The following is a 19681-nucleotide window of genomic DNA, read 5'->3' as shown; positions in this document are numbered from 1 at the left end:
ACCTTCACACAGACTAGCATATCATTAGTGCTGTATATCGAAACAATTTTACAATACAATACCTCTGCCACCAAGACAACTACAGAGTACCTTGTTTTCACTCCGAACGTGTATTCCTGCTATATGGTGAACAACGTTGCAAACAATTCTTTCCCGTTGGAACACCTATACACGGGAAGGGCTCTAATATGGATGGGAAACATGGCAATCTCCGCATGGCGAACCTTTGGTTTTAATCAAGTAAAGCTCCTTCAGATCGGTGTCCAGGTTACCATACTCGCAACGACAGGCAATACTTCAACCTATCATGATTTTGGCATCTACCTGCGAGCTCTGGGACCAGGGCTGAGGTTGGACCTTCAAAGTGAATGAGAAGAACCTCACGACTACTTACACAAGCACAATACCAGGGTACACCTATGTGCCGAGCACATGCGTCACATTCACGGGCAATGAAACGGTCACTAGTAGTAGTTGAATCAGTAATATGAGCAGGATTGGGACTAAATTGTAGTTTCACGATTTCTGGTCATGAGCACCATTGATACGTTTCGCCCATGATCCTAACGACTATTTCACTTGACGCATAGCAGCATCATGCCATGACAAGGAAGTCTTGCAGAATCTTTTGATTTGTTGAGATCGGGAGAAGGTTATGAGTTGGTAGTACATTGAACGATTAGTCTCGGTGCTACCTTTTGAAATAAAAGATAGCACATTTTACTGGCGAATTTATCCGCTCATCCAAGCACGGCTCTTTGTCCTTGTCAAGAAACCTGAATGCCGGGCGCTTCTGGATGCCATTGTGAACATATTTCCTGTCCGACGTCGAGTTTACTCGGACATTTGGAGTGGAAAGCTTCGCCAGTCATTCCACCACTGTGGCTTATTCATGTCTGGCTGCCACAACTCCTCAAACGCCGTCTTGAATGTTTTCCGCGAGTCATGTTGCCACTCATCGTGCTCTGGCCAATCCTCCTTGGCCGCCCTCTGCGCCCGCTCCTCATCTAATCCAGTGACCACGATACCGGAAGCATTTTGAGACGGTGGCGATGCGGCTTGAGACAAAACCTCGCCGTCTTTGTCATCGTGTGACTCCTCTCGTCTCTCTACCACCCAGCTCCGCGTGAAGAGATCGAGAAGACCGTCAAAGTCGGGTTCCTCGTAGCCCGGTGTGGCGAAGCGGCCTATTTCACGTCGAACGTCCAGGCGAAGCCAGCGCAAGTTGGAGAAACTCGTGGTGGCAGCGCTCCTCGTGCTCCTTGCATTGCCTTCGTCGCTGATTACATTGAAGATGGACCGCGCGAGGGTCCCATCAATTGCACAGTCGACGATCGCGTCCTTTAGGTGGGGAAGTGTCACGGCCGCGTTCTCCCAGCTCTGGTACATGTCTTCCTCGGGGACATCGTCGGAGGCGTTTTCGTCTGGTCCGACCCAGAAGCAGAGATGGAGCCAGGCGCGTTTCAAGCGGCCAAGTTGCGAGAGGGCACGGTAGAGGGCGACCTCGCGGGCGTCGCCGTGGCTTCTGGAGACGGGAATCTCAATCTCTGTCAGATATGGGCAGAACTCTGCGATGCGCTGCACCTCCGCCGCCGTCATCCTGAGGAGCTCAGAAGGCTTGCGCTCGTCATTCTCGGAAAAAAGGCCACGTGAATCGAGGTGCAGGGAGCGAAGCGTCTTTCCGTGGCGTCGTAGTATGATGTTGAATGAGTTATTGCCCACGAAGCCTTCCAAGCACAGGTGTTTCAATGGTCCAATATTCTCTAGAATGTCATTGAGCGCACCTAGATGTTCCCCCCTAGGGCCCATTTGCTGCAGGCAAAGGCTGGTCAGGTTGCAGAACTCGCCGGCTCGCGCTTGGGCAGCCAGCGTGGGAAGCGGCAGGCTCTGGCTGGCGGTTTTTCTGAGCGTCAGATGACTCAACTTGGTCAAATCCGTTCTTTCTGAATATTGCAGCATTTCCTCGTCCGTTACTGCCTGCCGATAGACCAAACTACGAAGTGCGCCTCTTGTCTTCTCCCCCGTCCCTCGGCTTGCATCTTCACAATTACGAGTATCATGTCCGTCTCCTGAGCCGGAAGCAAGATCGGGATGAAATCCAGCCCAAGGCGGTCTGCCCCCATATCTTGCTTCCAGCAATCCGAGGGCTGCTGAAGCTGGCCCGGGTCTGAATGTCACGTGCTGAAGACTCGGCGCTACCCCGGCAACCATGTCCATCACGGCTGGCCACAGGAAGCCGAGGTTGCCCTTGTGGTCAGAACTATTGCAATAAGCAACAGCAGTACAAAGATTGGGTGATGTCACCAGCGCCCAATCTTGGCTGCTAATAGGCTGCGGTACCTGATCGCGATGCATCCATAGACTACCGAGCTGAAACCTATGCATATGAAGTCTGCACTGTGGGAATTGTGTCGCAAGCATGTCGACGACACGTGACGGGATCTGAGAAGGTGCCCAGACGAGGTCTTGCAAGACAGTCACCCTTGAAAGAAAGGTCGGCAGGAGATGCACGAGATTTGTGTCGTTGTCGCGCAAATCAAAGGCGCTTGGCGTGTCGCCGTCGCGCAAATAAAGGTGGCTTGATGTGTCATCATCGCCCAAATCACCGTCGCCTAGATCATTGTGGCCCAAATCATCGTGGCCCAAATCATCGTGGCCCAAATCATCGTGGCCCGAATCATCGTGGCCAAAATCATCGTGGCCAAAATCACCGTGGCCAAAATCACCGTGGCCAAAATCACCGTGGCCAAAATCACCGTGGCCAAAATCACCGTGGCCAAAATCACCGTGGCCAAAATCATCGTCGTCCAAACCAAAGTTGTTTGTTATTTTCGAGGGCTTCAGGAAGTAGTCGACTTCAAAATCATGCCGAGAATCCCATTCGATAACCGGGTCCTGTTTCCTGGCCTCTTCGTCGGGTCCGCAAGTTACTCGGAGGCGGCGGATATGTCGCCAGCCGTCGTATTTATCGAGCAACTCAACCCAGCGCTGAATATGGTGTTGCTGGCGAAATCCGAAAGGAGCCACGCCGTCGGCACACGGATCGGCGGCCGATAACCATAGTTGGATCTGGCGGAACCGTTGTGGTTTGGCTGCCGTCCAGCAGGTCTTGCTACACAGCGCGAAGGCATACAGATCTACTCCTGCTCCCTTATCGCTGTACGCGTCATCATCATCGTGGGCAACGATAAACTCGCAAATGAGCTCGAGTAGGTGCAATGGCAGGTTATCCAAAGCCTTGGGCATCGTGTTGTTGTAATAAGACTGGATCGAGAAACAAACGGTTCAGGACAGGATATATACGGATATTATTCGAGTAAAAAAGCAGACGACGTCCCAGCCACATATGCAACTTTTTAGTGGCCGCCGCCAAGAAATACCTAGTAGCGTGGAGTCGGGAAATATGTAGCAATGCGGGGTTAGCTAAAAACTCAAAGTATGGCTTTTTTATTTATTTATTTTAGTTTTTAAATCAGATTTGATTTTCGTAGATACTGTTAAATTGGAAATATTTTGATTAGATGGTTATTGAAATAATATTATTTCAATAAAATCATCTATAAATCGGTCTCTAATTATGAAGTTACTGTCGAAGGAGCATACAGGTTGCACATGTAGTTTATTTTGGTAAATTTTAGACTGAACGCTCGATCGAGGAAGTGTTGGTGAACGCAACACTGGAAGGGGGTATATGGAGTGTTAGGTTCGATTCCTAATGGCGCTAGTCACTGGGGTGTCCATGAAGTTATTCTTTTCTGGAAGTGCTTGTTATAGTTCCCTAGAGCCTTCCGCTCTTTAAAACCATGGCATGCCCATCTTGAGTGCTTCAGTCCCCGTGACTATCAAACCTACGTATTGCCCAAACTAAAGGCTATCTCGTTTCTTACCCTAGAAACGTCCGCAGCCTTGGAAATATCACACCGCGGCGCAAACATATATACATTACGTGATCGAAGCTCCGTGATAAGTTTGATGGCGGATTCCGAGATACAACCCGATTGAGTGAGGACGAGGCAGCGCCCCCTCTAAGGTCGTACCAAGATTGCGATATATAGAATTTCCCTTCTCCTATACCGTCATATTAAATACTAGTATTGTAATTCCATTTGTAACTAATTGCGCCTGGATCTAATATAAAGCTACGCACATAAAATTCGCGGCATCCTAAGATAGGAGTTCGACTCGGCTCTTATATTGCTGTCACATACATATGTTACACCCAGAGCCGTGTCCATTGGTCTGAAGCAGATGGTCACTGGCAAGAAAGTAGGCCTTTGACACTTATCGGGCCGCATCCGATGCTTGTGAAATGGATTGGATTTGCCCTGATCTCTCTGAGTTCGCACTGCTGCAGTATCAATCCAAGCAGTAAGCTGACTGAATTTGATGATCTTATATTGACCAGCTCACTCAAAGAAGCTTGATTTGAGAATAAACAATTGTTCTTTGATAAAGGTGAAACTTGGTCTCGGAGCATCGTGAACATGCCGCGTGACCCCGTTTAACATTACCAATTCCGGCAGGTTTGGCCCTGAAGAAAAGTGGAGGGGCGCCATTATCTCCGGCCCCAGGGCCATCGGTCCGGCTCAGCGCCGTCAATAACGCCATCGCTTCACTTCTTACCAATCCAAAACATGCATTGACGTCCTTTCATCTTCATTCCTTTGGGTCTTGTGCAGAGCGCTTGTGGGAAACGGTCTTCCCAAAGGAGAGCACCGTGATATTTTTGGGAGTTGTGACGGCTGTGGTCGTTCTTGGCGCTTAGTGAGCGCATTCCACCATATCTCGGGAGGCTTTCCGGAAGCTTGTACCTATCTATATCTCCGACGACAATGTCACCCGACAGAGGCAGCGAAGCCGATGCGCCCTCGCAACGGCCTCATCATGCCACCGATGGAATGCGTCTGCTGCCCGAGGGTCGGCACTTTACGGTGCGCGGCGTCGCCGTCGGACTTCTGGTTGGCCTCGTCATCTGCTTCTCCAACATGTACTTTGGCCTGCAGACGGGCTGGGTCTCCATGATGACCATGCCGGCGAGTCTGCTGGGCTTCGGTATCTTCCGCACCCTGGCGCCGCATCTCAAGTTCCCGTTTAGCCCGGTTGAGAACGTCCTGGTTCAGTCCGTTGCCGGCGGCATGGCTATCATGCCACTCGGCTGCGGCTTTGTCGGCGTGGTGAGTCCCGAGTGCCTTTACCTGAACCGCGAGTGAGGTGCTAACATGTTCTCTCCTTTACCTAGTTGCCGGCTATGGAGTATCTGCTCAGCTCGGAGGAGCAAGGGCCCATATCCTTGAGCCTATGGAAGCTCATGGTCTGGTCACTGGGATTGTGTTACTTCGGCGTCGTCTTTGCCGTCCCTCTGTGAGTCGCTCATCTTGTAGAGGCCTACGCCAGAAGTACTAAACATTACGTCAAAACAAGCCGGCGCCAAGTCATCATCAGGGAGAAACTCAAGTTTCCGAGCGGCTTCAGCACAGCCGTGCTTATTGGTGTGCTTCACGGGAAGAACCAGCCCAAGGGCGGCATGGTGCTGGATCCGTCCAGGGCGGACACCTTCGGCAGCCTCGCGCTGGAGAACCGACCTCTTCTCGAGTCCGAGGATGCCAACGACGGTAATGAGACAACTCCAGCCCCAGCTACGACAGCTGATGAAGAATCGCTGGCACAGCCGTACAGCTGGGGGGCAAACATCAAGTTGCTTCTCATTACTTTTGGCATCTCGGGGTTTTACACACTTTGTACGTACTTTTTCCCCGTGCTGCGGAGTCTGCCTATTTTTGGCACTTATGCCGCCAGTACCTGGCTCTGGGATCTCAACCCGAGCCTTGCCTATGTCGGTCAAGGAATAATCATGGGGCCGGCAACAACGTTGCATATGCTGTTGGGGGCGGTGGTTGGCTGGGGCATTCTGTCACCGCTTGCCAAACACATGGGATGGGCACCCGGCCCCGTGAGCGACTGGGAGACCGGCAGTAAGGGCTGGATTGTGTGGGTTTCCCTGGCCATCATGCTCGCAGACTCCGTTGTTAGCTTGAGCTACATTGCCTTCCGGCCGTTGGTCCAAAACGCACCCTCTTACGTAGCGTCTGTCCGGCAGAAGCTTCAGCACGGTTCTGTCAAGGGTCTCTTCCGTTCTCAGTCGACTGGCTACACAGCTGTGAGAATGAGCGAGGATGACCCAAGAGACTCTACCGCCGGACGCAATTCGCTCTCGCAGCTGCTTCCAAACCCCACGTTCCAGCAGGACGACGACCATGAGCTGAGAGAATGGGATCAAGATGATGCGCCGCCCGAGCAACTTGTTGGCAGCAAAACCGTGAGCATTGGACTGGTCCTCTCCATCCTCATCTGTGTGGCCAGCATTCACATCACGTTTGGCGACCTTGTGCCTCTCTACGCAAACATCATTGCGATTCTAATGGCCCTCGTGCTGAGCATCATGGGCGTGAGGGCGCTCGGAGAGACGGATCTGAACCCCGTATCCGGAATCAGCAAGCTGGCGCAGCTGTTCTTTGCCCTTATAATACCGCAATCAAACAAGGCCAGCGTGCTTATCAATTTGGTCGCCGGCGCGGTCTCGGAAGCCGGAGCCTTACAGGCCGGCGATCTCATGCAGGACCTCAAGACGGGGCATCTCCTAGGTGCGGCACCGAATGCGCAGTTCTGGGGCCAGGTCATTGGCGCCACGGTGGGCGCCGTCGTAAGCGCCTTGATCTACCGTCTCTACACGGCCGTGTACCAGGTCCCCGGAGACCTCTTTCAGGTGCCCACGGCGTACGTATGGATCTTCACGGCACGTCTCGTTACGGGACAAGGTCTGCCGCCTCTGGCTCGGGAATGGGCCATTGGCGCGGCCGTCCTCTTTGCCTTTTTGACTGCCCTGCGCACCAAGGGCCTGGGCAAGTCGTGGCAGGTATACGTCCCAGGCGGTATCGCTGTGGCTATCGGTATGTTCAATTCAAAGCTCTCCTTGACACAGGAGTACGCGTGGTGGCGTGGCTAATATGGTTCCCTTTCAAGGCATGTACAACGTCCCGTCCTTTACTCTCGCTCGGACTATTGGCGGCCTGGTGAGCTGGTACTGGAGACAGCATCTGAAGAGGGAGGACACGCCATTGATCGTGTTGGCTTCTGTAAGTATCCCCAAAAGGGCCCCCAAAGATCCCACACACCAAGTGACGCGTTCATCCCGACTAATTCATCACCAATAGGGATTCGTTCTCGGAGAAGGCTTTCTGAGCATCGTCAACCTTATCCTGCAGAGCGCTCGGGTCCCACATTTATAGGAAGGACTACCTATGGTTGGATCTTACCAAAAGTTACAGATGTCAGAGAATAACCAAAACTCACTGGATAGCCAAGTACGATATAGTAGCTCTGGATTTTTTTTGCTCGTCGCCATCTGTATCATTGAATTTCATGCGTTACTCCCAAGTCCGCAGAACAGAGATAAAGATCCGAACCCTAGGCAAAGATGAAAACGTGTTTTCCATATCACCAGTACGAAAAATTGTGATACCAGTTTGGCTTCTGTTGATTTGTACAGTGCCGCTTGCCGTTGCGGCCATCTCGACCAACAGATACTTCAAACACGGGAAACTAGTCTTCACTAGCTGAGTATATCGTCACTCGATTCGTATGATCAACGACGTATCCAAATGATTGGGACTGTAAGCAAGGGTTGGGGAATCACAGTGAACTTGATGTTGAGACATGATCAATTTAATATCGAAATACAGTCTTTTATGTATTAACGAATAGTCATCTGAGGCAGTGATAGAACTGCGTACTATGAACAGTGAAGACACTTGGAAAAAAATTGTAAGTGTTCTTGTCAACATTCATCATTGTCAGTCGTGACCCAAATAAGCAATAACTCCGGAGGTATCTTGTCGAGCAGTGCGTTGCGCCTCAAAAATTCCGATAAGTGTGGCCGCCCATATATACATGTGTGGCCACATCCGCCATGTTGTCAAGGCGGCCTGCCTTTCATAAAACTCCACCAACCAATTATGCGAGATCCCTCTTTTTTTTGCGGACTTGATGTCCAATCCGACATATGCAAAATACAGACATAAAAACATGAAAACACGAGTCGACTCTGTCACTCGCGTTTTCATGAACTCAGAAGCTCGTTGCCCTGAGTGAGCTCCTCGAGCCAGTCAGCAGCCATTTGCAGGACTGTGCTCTTGCTATAGCCACCGTTCTTCAGATTTGGCACAATCTCTTGAAGATTTTCAAAGCCGTCTTTGATGATATGTCTCCTTCGTTGTTCGGACTTGATGTGGTTGCGTCGCTGAAGTATTTGTTAGTAAAAGTTGGCTCTTGTGGAGAATAATGAGTAGGGACTCGGCATACCTTGGCTTCCTCGCTGAGGTTCTCTCGAGGTGGCTTTGCCCCATTGACAGCAGACTTGCGCCTCCTCTTGCCTGGCGCAGCGCTTGACGAAGAAGCTTCGCTAGTTTCGTTCAGGTTATCTTTCGATTTGCGTTTTCTGGCGGGTGCTTTCGATGAAGACGCTGTGACTTCTTCATCCTCGTCATTTCCCTCGTCACTCTTCCTACGTTTCTTGGATGGGCCTTCTTCCCGGGAAATCGCCGGTTGGCCGTTTGCTTTATTGCCACGTGGAGAGCTGCTGCCACTACCCAGAGGACTTGGAGGTTGGGTCGTGGTCGCACTGTTGATAGGTTGAAAAATTTCGAGGTACTTCATTCGCTCACCCTCCAGAGTCTGCGTCGTTTCTCTCTGAGATGGAGGGACGAAATTCCTCCCAAAGTTTCTGTCCGACCCCCAGCGCACATCCTCGGGAACCTGCTGTGCTACTCGATGGCTACTTGGACCGTGTGGGTTGCCAAAGGCCATGTCGGCGAAGAGGTGCTCGTCGCGGTGCTCCGTAACGGGTGATTGAACGGGGGCCGCACGGACGGGGCTGGTCCGCCCTGTGTATTGTCCCTGTGTTCGTAGCAGAGGGTGAGCTGTCGTACGTGCTGGTGTCTGTGAAGGCAGCATAGCGCTGCGAGCCATAGCATTGGCTCGTGGGGGCAGCCCGTTTTGAAGTCCCGCCAAGACAGCAGCTGCGCTTGTTGGCGAAGTTTGACTATGTTGAGGGGGGTGAGGAGTTCGAATGTGATGTCGTGGTGGCTGCATCATTTGCGGTGCGGCCATGGTTGGAAACTGGATAGAGTCGAACAGACTATCGGAAGATATATGGGAGGTAAAATCGAACATGGTCGGGGAGAAGTTCGTTGTTTGGTGGCCGAAGGAGGTAGCGGTGCCCATAAACTGCGGTGGTAATTGCTGCCATGCATCGCTAAAGTTGAGGCCCTCTCCGAAAGACATGTCCATGAGAGGACCGCCAGACTTTAGTTGCTCGAGAAGATGGTTGAGGCTCTGCGATTCCTCAAAGGAAAGGAGGGCCGGACCGGGCGCTGGTTCCGGTGGTTCGAAGAAGAGATCATCTCCCCTACTGACATCTATACATTCGCGACGGTCAGCATCATCATCGTGACTGGAATACACTCTGCTATCCTTTCAAGACTTACAACCAAACGGCATGCCAGCGCCCTGGGCTGGCTGTGACGACCCCATTCTGGGACGCTGTACCGCGAGCATGGGTGCTTCTCGAGAAAAGGTGAATGAAGTAGAGCTTGGAGGGGGCGAAGCGTATAGTACGCTTGCGAAAGCCAGGCACGATATTGCGTCGTTGTGGTCGCGCGCAAGGCTCTGGCACACTATGAACGATTGGCGGCAGTGCATTCACGTCGCGGCCGGCGGATGGGTGGGCGGCGGTGAGTGTCCGGCGCGGGCTGTTAGCTCGAGGCTGTTGACTTCCGGTAAGATGTAGTAGTAGTGAGGCCGTGTAGTGGATGTTGATCCGGAGTATAGTTAGCTAATGTGATGGTGGTGGTGGTGCTGGTGGTGGTCGAGGCAGACAGCGCGAGTCGTGGATGGAGTGTTAGTGCTCGTGTCAGTCGAGTTCGAATTCGAGTCGAGAGTTTGGAGTTCTAGTTGAGCTGCATATAGTCGCCGCTTGGTCAACGACGAGCAGGCCTCGAGAGATTATATCAGTCTTCTCAAAGTTGTCTTCCTGGAGGGCATGGCATGGTGTCAAGTCGGGTCGTGTCGAAGCCGCATCACGGGCGTGTGCCCGTTTAGGAAGGGAAACGGAGGTGTGGTTAGAAACTACTGCAGCACGTTGGGCTCAAGCATTATAGTCGGCTGTGTTATAGAGGAAGGCATCTGGAGGCGAGCAAGACGGCCGTCAGTGGGACAGGGTTGGAAACATGGAAACATAGGACGGATAAGCATCGAGTTGAGCCATCCCAGGTACGCTCTCCTCAAGCGGAAGTTGGGAGTGAGTTGTGTTCTGAAGAGTCCCGAGACTGACTGCACCCAGGGCGCAAAGGGTGTGTGGGGAGGTGGTGAGAGTGACGGGGAGTAACGAACTCGAGGCCATTCGCTGGAAAGGAAACGACCGAGGATCCCTGTTCGGCTCGGCGCTCCTGGTGGTCACCTGCAGCCAGCAGCAGCAACAGGCGGCGGCGGCGGCGCTGGTGATTACGGGGTGCCTTTTTTTTTTTTTTTTGGGCTTGCTTGCTTGCTTGCTTGCTGCTTCTCGCGCTCTCTTTCTCCTTCTCCTCTCCTCTTTATTTGCTTGCTGGGTATTTGTCTGTGCTCTGCCTGCTGCTGCTTAACAGGATGCAGAAGCATGGGAGCAGAAGCACCTAGCCGGGCAAAAACCATGATTTCCCCCCCAAAGGTCTTAGCCTCGACATGGTCTGTATATTCGCTTATCGGGGGCCAAATGCAGGTATAGGCGTAGTGTGTGCAGGGAGATGAGCTACCATGGCACGTATCATTGGCTATCTTTCCCAGAACACCCAGTCAGTGACCTACAGAACCAGTCTGTGGTTTGTCTGCCTTCCATGGTCTACTACCGTGTACGTTTGGAGTTGTTCAATTGCTAAAATCGAGTCTACCTCTTGAAGGGCAAGAAGGCGTCTTCCTGATCTCATGGATGATGCAACAGTTTCGGAATATGCCTCGTCTCTTGAAGAAAGAGTGACCTCATGCTGTAATCTTCTTTCTACTTGGAGATCAGATCCAGTCCAGCATATCTAGCATTAAACCGACTCACTGACCGTACATGATCGCGTCTTGCCAGCTGCAGAAGATGTGCATTAGCTGGCTGCTGCTCTCGCTCGCTACAGCGCCTGAAGATCTATTCCCTAGCGGGCACACGCTGCGAGATCACTGGGGGGGTGTTATAGACAAGCGGCCGGCAGGTATTGGGCAGAAGAGAAGCTCGCTAACATGATCGACAGCATACCTTAATGTACTCTGAGCCTAGAGGCTCAGACCTAATCTACATAACGTACAGTGCAGTGTGCGATATCCATGATGAGGTCTGGGCAAACCTGGGCAAGGTTCCCAGCCGAGGGGAAGGGTCTAGATGCATATTTCTGCCCCAGATATGTACGTATATGTGCACTATCCCTCGCTCCCCCTCCACCAAAGAAAATGAGAACTGCTGGCTGCTGCTTCTGTGCAGCTAACCTGGTATACCTTAGTCCGCTTTGGCCTTACATTAGTCGGCATGGCCCCCGTTCGCCCCGCTGGGTAGGCTTTGGCTTTTGCTGGGCTCCCGTCCATCACTTTTCGGCCGTTCTCTACCTAGGACCATACAGAAGAGCACTTTGGCAGCGGCAGGTTGGGGGATTTCACATGTCAGACGAAAAGGCAGCGCAGAAAATCGAGAGCAAAACAAAAATCACAGCAGTAGACATCGTCATAGCAGTGATGGAAAAACCCGCCGCCGTCGCCTTTTTGGCTGCCAGCACTACTCATGATTTCCCGCCCATGGAGTCACTAATGAATACAGTAGTTTGATTAAGCTACACAGTAGGTGTTCGTTTTCTGATGCACGGTTGGTTGACCCCATCTATCCGCTTCGTTCGGCGACGAACCAGAACATCTCAAGTTCGTCATCCGGCCGCCGACGTCAATTGAGTTGACGGCTGTCAGTAAGTAGTGGTGACGAGAAGCCAAAAAACCATGTTTCGAGCCTGTTCAACTTCCCGTTTCTCACTCTCCAACTGCCCCAATAAGTCCGATGCATTAAGCTGTCGTTACCCACACCTACAAGATAAGGGTGCCAAATTCCCTTAATGCCAATTTCTCGCTACTGGGTTCGTCGGAGCTTAAAGGGGTGTCGCAGCATGATTTATGCGAGCACCGTGTTGCATTGCCCTTTGACCAGAACGGAAGGCCAGAAGACTGCCCACGTTTTCTTAGACGATCCCGCTTCCCGCCTACAACTCCATCAGAAACGTGTCTTGGGGTATCAGTTTGCGTCGATTCGAGAGGTGATCCGATGAACGAGTTACTGAATTGACCAGACTGGAGTGGGTGAATTGAGTCGAAAGGATTACCTGCCCTGGTATGATCTAAAGTAGTTAACAAACTACATACCCTACTATTCTCGCTGCTCCATGACAACATACCATGTCCTTTGCAGCGCGCGCAGAGAGCATCTTTGGTAGCATTCGATAAGGTTCATCAGATAATCGAATCGTCCAACCACCCCCAGCCTGACTTGACTGACGTGCAACTGGGGAATCGTTGTCGCCGATCCAGACTGACATTCCAAATTCACCATAGTATCGCACTAGAAGCGCTTCTATCTGCCGACAAGCTACTACTATACCCAGGTAGCCACTCTACCTAGACGTGAACCAGGTATACACATCCTGGGAGAAGAGAAGGACAATACGGCTCCCGGTGGAAGTCGGTCGTTGCGCGCATTACCGGCGCCGTTGGGTTTGCTCCAAGTGCGTACTGCTGGTAGCAGTAATAGTAGTAGAGTAGGTAAGCCGTTAGTTAGCACTAACTGCCATCAACCCCCAACGGTGATCATTCAAGCATCCATCTCCACCTCCAAACAACCTCACGCGCCGCTGTCCCTTTTGAGGACAACGACGGTCGTTTAATTGACCGCATTGTGTTTCTCTCTCCATCTTCTGTGCCTGCATTTCGGCTCTGTTTACCATCTTGGACTGATTGGCACCGTTCTGGAAGCCTTCGCTGGACTCCCACCCAACTCAGCCTCCCGGGCTCTTGTCCGTATCTTTTCACACCATCCCGCGCACCACTTTGTCTCGGAGTCTGCCGTACTCGCGTACCTGAATCTACTGCACATCCGGCGCATCAAACGCGCGCATCACCTTCGGCGCCTGCCTCTTTCTGTCACAGACCACCCCCATTTGACCGTCTCTCTGCAGTACGCTCTCGTTGTCCTCCGAGATTTGGGTCATGCTGGGGATGGCTTCAATCTCCACGAAACATAGGTACTGCTGTTCGGAAATTCATTCCTTTTTACCAGCGCGGTCTATCGTCTCTTTCTAGAATTGTTTGTATGTATGCTTCCGAGCGCCATCTACCGAAGCAGACCTAGGTACGATCGTTCAAGTCGGGCTACATCCCTTGGCCCCTATATTCCGCGGGCGACATTTCTGGCCCGAGGCCCGAAAACGGCCTTAAGACCGTGAGCAAGCATTTCGGCAGTGATTTCCTGTTCCTTGCTTGCGGACAAGACAAGACCCCATTCTTGCGGCAGTATTTGTACTCTCGGCCGGCAGACACAAAACTGCTTGCTCGGCTTTTGCGAGGAGGCCTGGACCTCTGAGCAAGTTGGGTTGCAGTTATGACATCTCCATTGCAACCTCGGCCTTCCACTGCGAGGCAGAGGTGGGACAAGGATGTACCAACCCTTTTGCGACCTCTTGTTCGAGCTTACATACTCGGATATGCGACGACCGTCACGCCTCGCCTCATCACCTTGGTTCTGCGGCAGTATGTCACGACCAAGAAGGCGAGGAAGGCCAGGGGCAGCAGCGGCGCTGACAGTAGTGGTCCCTCCTCCTCACAACAACCTGCCCTCTCGACACCCCTGCTACACATCCTCCGCGGGGGCTTGGAGCTGCAGCGCTTCCCAACCTTTTGTGCACTCCTGGTAGGAGGATCGTCACTTCTAGAAGTAAGTGAGACTATCTTATCGTCGTTGTGTACTTTCCTCTGATCTTCTCAAACGCTGACTGAAACTAAGTTTCCTCTTTCCGCAATCATCTCTAGACTAGCATCTCGTCTAAAGCCCCTGGCACGACAAAGGTGAGTTGGCAGGTCGATAATTGATGCCCTGGCTGGTTTCATCATTTCAAATAAACATTTTCTCACTGCAAATTCTGACTCTTGTTGAATGCCCCAGACTTGCGAGGTTCTTGTCGGCTTTTTGTGCTGCCTGGTATAGTCTCAAGTTACTTCAGTCGAAACATAGTGACGCATTCACAGAAAGGGCAACTGTTCAATCTGATGATGCACAGCCACACCGACTCGTCGAAGGTGAGACGATTCACTATGCTGGCCGCACTCTAGACTTGACTTTGTTTGCACTTACACGAGCGCTCGATGTGATCGTGGGCGAACTATGGGATCGTAGACACCGGACGAAGCGTCGGCCGTGGGCACAGGTAGGTGGATGACGAGGAGAATTCCAGACTTTCCAAGTTCTTCGTAGCACTAAACTTGCGACAGCTCGATACTGCCATCTCGAAACTAACCGATCCATCCATCTTTGCCCTGTCATGTGGCTTTATCATGTGGTCTTGGTTCTACTATCCATCGAGGCTACCGCGGGCCTATTCGCAATGGATTTCCACGGCTGCCGCGGTCGATGCTCGTCTCATTGAGGCTCTGCGTCGCTGTCGGAAAGGCGAGATCCGCTACGGTGAGGACACTGGCCAGGCGCCTCTCCTCGAGGCCATGGCTAGGGACTATGGTTGGCCTGTCGAATGGGGAGACCCAGCCAAGACGGCGCCGTACCCTTGCGAGATGGTACACATGGGATGTGGACCTAGCTGCGAGTATCACTTCATCTCACGCTTTGCCCGTTCATTCAAGTGGTCAATGACTACATATCTTCCCTTGAATCTGTTGCTCGTAGCGCGCAGTCCCCGGCTCAAGGCCTTTAAGAAGGCATTGGTATCTGCCAGTCGTTCTTCCGCCTTTCTAGCGGCCTTCATCACGCTTTTCTTTTATGGCGTGTGCTTGGCAAGGACGCGAGTTGGTCCGCACCTGATTGGGAAGGATGCTGCTTCGCGGACCAAGATCGATGCTGGAATATGCGTCGGGACTGGCTGCTTCCTTTGCGGGTGGAGTATATTGCTCGAGGCAGCGGGAAGGCGAAAAGACATTGCTCTTTTCGTGGCGCCGCGAGCCATGGCTACCTTGCTGCCCAGGCGTTATCATCTGGATAAACAGTGGCGTGAGACCCTTGTATTCTCATTGAGCACAGCAGTTGTGTTTACATGTGTACTTGAAAACCAGACCAGAGTGCGAGGTGTGCTTGGCAAGGTTTTGGCTACTGTTCTAGTACCCTAGCAGATCATGGAAGGGTAGGCGGAAAATAATTGTACTCTGATGTATATTCAAAATAGGTATTAGCTGGGACAGTGGGTCCTTAATCTCTTGTATCATTATATCCCAAGAACATAATTACTAGCATATAGTGCTATTTTTGCACAAGTATATAATATTTTCATGCAGTCATAATGCGCTTATACTGTATAAATCGGTTGCTCGAATAATACAAAAATGCCAGTCGTGGAATAACGCCGTAGCAATGCTTGAATCTAAATAACCGAATGCTCTTGTTGCATTCGCCACCTTCATTAATTTTACTGCCTATCTGGCAACTAGTAGTTATGTGTGCGGTCCACTATGCTGACCTCACCCAGCAGCAGACGCCCAGTACAAAGACGCAAACAAGTGCATCGCTTCGTACCGTGCTAAAGATCTCTCCATAGCGCAGCGCATGCCTGACGCCACTGCGGAGGTTACCCGGCAGGAAGCCAGATATGGTCCAAACGATACCAGTGGGTGGCGCCCTATTTTTGTCGAGAAAGTAGCGCGTAGTCAAGAGCACGGCCTCAATCGAGCTAAAGACGTAGAAGAAGTATGCGCGGGTCTGCTCGATACTCCTCGCGGCTTCATCCGTTGTGGCGAAGCTAGCAAATTCGCCGTCCTTTTCGGACGTAGCCGTTCCCGAGTTCGCCATCGAGAGCGTGTCAAAGTCTCGTTCAGCCTTGGCGCCGGTAAAGGTAGTGCTCAGTGCAATGTAGAGACCGAGGCCCAGCGCGAAGACGGCGTGAAGAATTCGCCATACATTGGCCGACTTGTCCGTCACGGCCGCCGCCTGCTGCGCCTGTAAGCCCTCCGGGCCACCAGCCGCTCCGCCAAAGAGACCCTCGAGACCAGTCCCTGCGAAAGGGTTGCCACCGCCTGGTCCGCCGGCGCCGGCGCCGCCCATCAGCTGCTGCATCATCTTCATCATGGGATCGTCTGCGAGCCCCTCCATGCCTTCCATACCTGGCGGCATGCCGCCACCAGGGGCAAGAAAAGGATTTCCGCCAGGCGGTGGTGTACCTGCGCCACCAGCACCAGGACCCTCGAAGCCCAGCATCATCTGCCGTAGCTGGGCATCGGACAACGATGGCTCGGCGGGGCGCGACCTCTGCTGCGGGGTATAGAAGTGCTGTGAGATATCGACCTCTTCGGGGTCGTCATGGCTGCCCTGGTCCCTGGAAGGTTGCGAAGGCGACGATGACGGGGGAGCTGTGGCTGTAGACTGTGGTGGGGTGGTGGTGGTGGTGGTGGTGGTAGTCGCCTCAGGCGATGGTGCTGGTGCTGCATCTAGAGGGCCAGCAGTTGCGAAAATTAGCTTGGGCTGTCTTCTCTCTTCTTTGCCGCCATCAATGACGATTGTCAGGGCGTGTCCATACCTCGCTGAAAGCCACCGCCGAGGCCTGTGATCTTGTTTAGACGTGCTGTACCTCCGGCCTTGATCTTGGCCTCGCGACGCTCCTTGCGCAGGCGGGCCTGTTCGGCGGCGCGAGCTGCTGCTGCATCTTCGGGAGCTGGGGCAGTCTCCGTCATCCTTGCCCTTGCTCTGGCCTTGGAGGATAGGTGAGAATGTAGATTGGAGATCGGGAGGGGGATTATGTGCGTCTATCGTGAAAGAAGAAGGCGATGACGACGACAATCGCTGCGGGTTCTAGCGAGATAGGGCACGTTATTCTGGATAGCTGCAAGATGGGGTTGTATCGCTTCGTTTGTGGAAATGACGTTGCGCCTTTGGATTGGCTGGCCAGTCAGCGAGTTTGGCTTTGGTGAATTGATGTGGTTTGTCCTTTTCTTCGGTTGCCTGCCAGCCAGCCCCCAGCAGCTGCTGCTGGGGAACTTTTTACTGGGAAATCTGCTGTCTCGGCCGGTCCCTGGCTGCTTATCGATACGCGACCGTCCACTGAGGGACGCTGCTACCTCGGCCCACCTTTTACCACGCTTGCTGTACCCTACAATGTATGTTACCTGCGCGCACTGGGCGCTTCTCACCACCAACTCGACTTGAACTCCCCCATGCGCTCTGGTCCCACCCCCAATTCTGTCCGTGATTAACCTTAACTGGTAGCCTATAGGGGCTCCATTTTCTATAACTTCTTTCGTCGATCCGCTTTCTCTCGCTTGCCGCTCTCCTCAAATGCCTGAAAAGGTAGGTTCCATTACTTGATCATACGCCCGTTCGTGGTCTCTATTCTTAGGATCTACAAGACCAACGCTCAGCGGCCCTCGCCTCCCTATCTTCTTCTGTACGATACGGTACCGTATCACTCGCTTGTCCGGTCTTGGACCGAACCGCACCGACATCCGACCGGGGTCTGGCCACTGTGCTCTATAGCACTCAGGCACCGCACCGTGGTATAGCCTATGAGTAGGCCGTATTGGTGGGTTCCCAGGGTTGGCCTTGTTCTGTGCGCAGCTCAGTGATGCACGGATCCCAAATAAGGCCGATATGATCGTGATAAGAGGTCCTCTTTTTGACCTCTGCTCCGCCTGCAAATACCCCTTGTTTCTTCGGGAGGCTTAAAATGCTTGTCCTTCACAAATACTTGTTTTTTATGCATTTCAACATTGCCAAACAGCCGAGAGGACGAAACAAATACTCCGAGAACTCGGTCATTTGGCCTTGCCACGGACACGACCTTGACACGTGAAGATATACTGGCATCATTTTATCGTGCTGTTGTTTTGGTGACAAAGCTTTGACTAAAGACTTGACTGCTATAGAGTCGAGAATTGTGGAATTGATCCTCAGTTCTATCAGTCGTATATACTATGTGCATCGCTATCGGACTATCGGGCGATTTGATTACCAAGATTGGACTGCCGGAGCTAGAGACTTCGTATCCGTTCCCTTGTCAATAGTATCCAACATAATGATCATTATCAACCTAAGCTACTGATCTAGACCAAAGATGACACTTGACGCCAAGATGCTGAACTGACCAAGGCAGTCAGGATTTGTGGACTTCTCATCGTCAAAGCTAGACTCATCGTTCCTGAAAGTCCACATAGCCTTGCCCATTCACAAAGGTATAGTGCCAGGATCTCTGCTTGGAATCCTGCGCGAGCTCCAAGAAAGTGTTCCCATGCGCCTCTGCACCCGTAGGATATGTTATTCCTCCATCGCTCTGCCGTTCATCTACGTAATAGAATCTAGAGGACAACACTGTCAGCAGGCTCTGTACTGCTGGGAATACAGTCACTACATGCTGAGATGACTCACTTGTACCCTTTGCCTTCAAAGCTATTGTTTGCAGCCCGGATCAAGTGCGCCGAGGCTGACTTGCCCATGCCGAAAACCAGCGAGTGAGAGAACCCAGCAACATTCAACTTGTTACCCGTAAAGATGAAGGTGCTTCCTGGTCCAGTTTTTGAAAAGCCCTCCACGGCCTCCTTGGCTGCTGCGTATACCGATGTCGCATTGATGTTGGTGTCGTGAGCGTATTCCTCCAAGGTCAGCGAGAAAGGGTTCTCGGGCGTTGCGGTACGCGAATAAGCTAAGTTGAAGAATACCTCATTGTCAGCTTCGCCAAAATCAACTGCTAAGAATACACAGACAAGAGAAAAACAGTCTCTTTAATGCTGCAACAACTTACCATTATAGACAACCACTTTTGGATCACCAAACTCCTTTCTGATTTCCGCAAACAATTGCGGGACGGTTTCTGGCTTACTTGCATCGAAAAAGAAGTGCTTGTATGAGTCCGAGGTCTTGGTGCGCGAGGCTATGGCAACTTGATAACCAGCACTTGCAAAGATCATGGCGGTCGCAAGACCAATGTTTGGACCAGCACCAATGATCAGAATTGTTGACATTATCTCCAACTGGGATTCAACGATCTGCTACTATTTGACGGATGATTCGCACAAAGATATGTTGACTCTTGACTTGAGGTATAGAATTCAAAGCACGAGGCTGAGTTTCAAGCAGCTCAATTATGATGGACGCCCGTTCTTATACTGAACATTGGCATGAGCCGAGCCCCCCTCCTCACCTCACCTAGGCAGACATGATTAGTTGCGCGGTAGTGGGAGTAAGCATCATGCAATATTTCCTGCAAATTCCGAGTGGGATCTAAGCTTGACCATTCGTTGATATCAAGCTTTCAGGCCAATCGGCGACATTTCTTTGAATATTGAAAGTTGGAGACTGTTTTAGCCCATGGTGCAATATAATTTGTGAGTGCTTACAGAGGGGTGCTTACAAATGCAGGTGTGAGTAATGAAA

The 19681-nt window shown here is 52.0% G+C and overlaps 6 protein-coding genes across 6 annotated transcripts; 2 read left to right on the top strand and 4 right to left on the bottom strand.

Moving 5' to 3' along the window:
- Window positions 1–834: 834 nt before the first annotated feature.
- PFICI_09010 (uncharacterized protein) lies at window positions 835–3246 on the bottom strand (the record flags this gene model as incomplete). The annotated part of the gene is made up of 1 exon (XM_007837591.1): window positions 835–3246. One exon carries the CDS (start codon window positions 3244–3246, stop codon window positions 835–837), a length of 2412 nt encoding a protein of 803 aa, XP_007835782.1.
- Window positions 3247–4832: 1586 nt separating this feature from the next.
- Window positions 4833–7286, top strand: PFICI_09009 (uncharacterized protein; the record flags this gene model as incomplete). Its single annotated transcript, XM_007837590.1, has 5 exons — window positions 4833–5174; window positions 5240–5361; window positions 5422–6947; window positions 7021–7133; window positions 7212–7286. 5 exons carry the CDS (start codon window positions 4833–4835, stop codon window positions 7284–7286), a joined length of 2178 nt encoding a protein of 725 aa, XP_007835781.1.
- Window positions 7287–8116: 830 nt separating this feature from the next.
- PFICI_09008 (uncharacterized protein) lies at window positions 8117–9588 on the bottom strand (the record flags this gene model as incomplete). Its single annotated transcript, XM_007837589.1, has 3 exons — window positions 8117–8296; window positions 8359–9473; window positions 9543–9588. The coding sequence occupies 3 exons, from the start codon at window positions 9586–9588 to the stop codon at window positions 8117–8119; spliced, it is 1341 nt and encodes a 446-aa protein (XP_007835780.1).
- Window positions 9589–13702: 4114 nt separating this feature from the next.
- PFICI_09007 (uncharacterized protein) lies at window positions 13703–15435 on the top strand (the record flags this gene model as incomplete). The annotated part of the gene is made up of 5 exons (XM_007837588.1): window positions 13703–14035; window positions 14105–14166; window positions 14264–14397; window positions 14431–14525; window positions 14590–15435. 5 exons carry the CDS (start codon window positions 13703–13705, stop codon window positions 15433–15435), a joined length of 1470 nt encoding a protein of 489 aa, XP_007835779.1.
- Window positions 15436–15772: 337 nt separating this feature from the next.
- PFICI_09006 (uncharacterized protein) lies at window positions 15773–16989 on the bottom strand (the record flags this gene model as incomplete). Its single annotated transcript, XM_007837587.1, has 2 exons — window positions 15773–16746; window positions 16836–16989. The coding sequence occupies 2 exons, from the start codon at window positions 16987–16989 to the stop codon at window positions 15773–15775; spliced, it is 1128 nt and encodes a 375-aa protein (XP_007835778.1).
- Window positions 16990–18606: 1617 nt separating this feature from the next.
- PFICI_09005 (uncharacterized protein) lies at window positions 18607–19269 on the bottom strand (the record flags this gene model as incomplete). The annotated part of the gene is made up of 3 exons (XM_007837586.1): window positions 18607–18619; window positions 18677–18995; window positions 19050–19269. The coding sequence occupies 3 exons, from the start codon at window positions 19267–19269 to the stop codon at window positions 18607–18609; spliced, it is 552 nt and encodes a 183-aa protein (XP_007835777.1).
- Window positions 19270–19681: the final 412 nt, after the last annotated feature.

Source organism: Pestalotiopsis fici, assembly GCF_000516985.1.
Source record: "Pestalotiopsis fici W106-1 unplaced genomic scaffold PFICI_Scf_6, whole genome shotgun sequence".
NCBI lineage: Eukaryota > Fungi > Ascomycota > Sordariomycetes > Amphisphaeriales > Sporocadaceae > Pestalotiopsis > Pestalotiopsis fici.
The sequence above is the reverse complement of the archived record's forward strand: the minus strand, read 5'-3'. Positions and strand labels throughout refer to the sequence as shown.